At 35.7% G+C, this 2817-nt stretch overlaps 1 protein-coding gene across 1 annotated transcript in view; it reads left to right on the plus strand.

The window, feature by feature from the left end:
- The first annotated feature begins 2162 nt into the window (after positions 1–2162).
- Positions 2163–2817, plus strand: part of LOC122087332 (sugar transport protein 6-like) — a 3686-nt gene continuing 3031 nt past the window's right edge. Inside the window, exon 1 of the mRNA XM_042656418.1 lies at positions 2163–2387. Coding sequence (XP_042512352.1) covers positions 2270–2387 — 118 coding nt within the window. The 5' untranslated portion in view covers positions 2163–2269. The remainder of the gene's footprint in view (positions 2388–2817) is intronic.

The raw sequence follows: 2817 nt of genomic DNA on the forward strand, positions 1-2817 counted from the left end.
CCCCCCCCTCCCTCCGGTGTGAACTCCTCAAATACCTCCTAACACAAAAAGAATGTTCTTAATTCCTAATAAAAATTTGATGGAGAAAGATTTTCTATATCGAGGGTTAAGGGAAATTACATCCATCAATGGTCATTACCCCTTTATAGTAAAAAGTAAGAACAATATAATACCTTCTCCGATACCCACTGCTATTTGTGATTTTTTTCTAGTTTCAAATGAGGACCATAAATCATATTATCAAACACCATTAGAAATAAATATATATCAGACAAAATAAAAACATATATCATACTAAAGAAAGCTTTAGATTTGATGTATGTAAAGTAAGAGTGTCAAATTTCAGACCGATTTGGTCGGACCAATTGCAACCAATTGGCTCAGCCTAGTCTGAATTGAGTCGTTTTCCAGCCAGCTTTGGTCTGGCCTTCTATGAAACTGGTAGAAATCGAAACCCATGGGACTGACCAAAATCGAGACCAATCGAAAAACAAACCAGACCAGATTTAAATAGAAAAAAAAAATTGTTTTTATATGAAAACGAAATCAACCCAAACCAGCTCACCATGATGATCACCCAATGACCCAAAAGGCAAAGCAGATTAGTTTTTTTTCAAATTAAAAAAAAAAAAAAAAAAAAAATCCTTATTGGATTGCTTCAGTTTGACCCAATGAAACCAAAGACCGGTTTATCCATATGGATCCGGGTTGACAACCATTTTTTTAGTTTAAATCTTCTTTAGGGAAAAACGAAGCTTGAAAGACAGCATGACCCCTATAAGTAGGGATGTTAATACCTAAATCGAACAAGTAAAACCGCCTTGGATCGAGCCGATTGAACCCAGTTTGGCATATTGTAACCCCCTTAACAAATTGAACCACATCGAAAACCAATTGAATCCAAAATCAAACCGAAACAGATTCAAAAATCGGACCAGAACCAAATCAAACCGTTGAGAAACTAAAAACAGCCCAAAAATCACCAAAAAAATCAAAACTCGTATAGTCTTGTATGGAAAATCAAACCCGAACTGGTAAAAAAATTGAAACCAACCCGATTACAAACCGATACAAGAAACTGAAGTAAAATCAAAATCAAACCACAGCAAAACCGAAACTAAAATATCCTTATTGGTTCGGTTTCGTTTTCATCATCCCCACACCGAAACCGATTCAACCCGGATCAAAACCGGGCCGAACCAAACCATTGACACCTCTACCTATAGGCATGGCCACTATTATATATCTAGACATAAAGAGGGAAAAATGACTACCCCACCAGCTCATAAAAGGTGAAAATAGCACCTCTGTTGGTGTTTCCATGCATGCTTTCATTGGCTGATTTGACCTTGTTGTTGCCTGGAGCCACTGAATCCTCACCCATTTTTCTATCAAGCTTCATTGTTTGATTTCAAGTAAATACCTTTCAAATTCATTTCTATACATAAACAAAATGGCTGGAAATGTCTCGTTCATCAGGAGGTTTTGGAAAACTTTGTCCATATTTTTATACTTGAAAACAATCCAAACATAAGAAATGCCAGAAAAAAAAATGAGATATTATGTAATCAGAATATCAGATTCAGAATATATATATATATATATATTTTTTTTTTTAATTTTGTAAATATCAGATCCAGATCGATCAAATCACACAGCCCAGATCCAGACCCAAAGTCCATAAATACCTTTTAATACCAAAGGAATGTTAATATTCTCAAAAATAAATAAATTTTTTATGGAGAATTTTTTTTGGTAAAGATGGAGAGATATTTTCTAAATAAGTGGTGGTTAAGGGAAAGAATTGCCATATTTATCAATGGTGATTACCCCCTTACTCAAATAGTAAGAACTAAGAAGTAGAAAATAACTTCCCCGATACTCACAGATTTGATTCTAAAATTTGGCGATCTGCCTCGTCGGTTTTAATCAATTTCCAAAATTAACTTTGTAAAAGACTTCGTATTCTCATGCCACTCTATTACTTATCTTTGAGATTGAACAAGGATCTGGCCGTGTGAACGGTTGAGATCTCGCCAGATCAGTCATGAGTGGATGGGGTCTCAATGTAACAGTAGATCCCACTGTGTATTCCTTCTTTTCAAAACTGCACTATTTTACGTTACCATTGATATCTCTATCTCCTTTCAAGTGTAGTGTTCTCCCCTTAACTCCTATCTCTCTCTCCCTCCTTTTATTCTTAGCCCTTCTTGGCTTCTTCTTTAATTTTCTCCTTTCTGAGTTAGCCCAGAACACCACAGCAGCTACAATGGAGACTGGGAATTTGCCGCCGGCCTTCAAGTCCAAGTTCACTTTCTATATGGCAGTTTGTTGGATAATTGCAGCCTTTGGAGGGCTCATGTTTGGTTATGATATTGGAATTTCAGGTATGGATTTAGTTGGTTCTGATTCTTCTAGTTTGGATCTTCAATGGCAGCTGCTACCCAGTTACAATTTCTATATATGAACTTTAATATGAAATATCTACTCTTTTTGTTCATCTCCATCAAATTTTTTTGGGGAGAAAATTTCTTCCAAGGAATGGTTGAGATCATCCATCGTTCAAGTCACAAAAATCTTTAGAATGTTAAGAATTCTGTTTATATAGATCTCTCTCCAGAAAGTTTTCCTCCATTGCGTGAAAAGGTTTACTGCATTATCATATGGTTCACTAACTTTTATAGAGTTTTAGTATGTTCTCTAAAATACCCTCTTGATACCTTTCCATGCGGATCTGAAGCCATGCAGTAAAAAAATTCAGTTCTATATCTCTCCTTTAAATTTCATATTGTAGATCACCCCCCACCCAAACACACC

This window comes from Macadamia integrifolia, chromosome 8, assembly GCF_013358625.1.
Source record: "Macadamia integrifolia cultivar HAES 741 chromosome 8, SCU_Mint_v3, whole genome shotgun sequence".
In the NCBI taxonomy this organism is placed as follows: domain Eukaryota; kingdom Viridiplantae; phylum Streptophyta; class Magnoliopsida; order Proteales; family Proteaceae; genus Macadamia; species Macadamia integrifolia.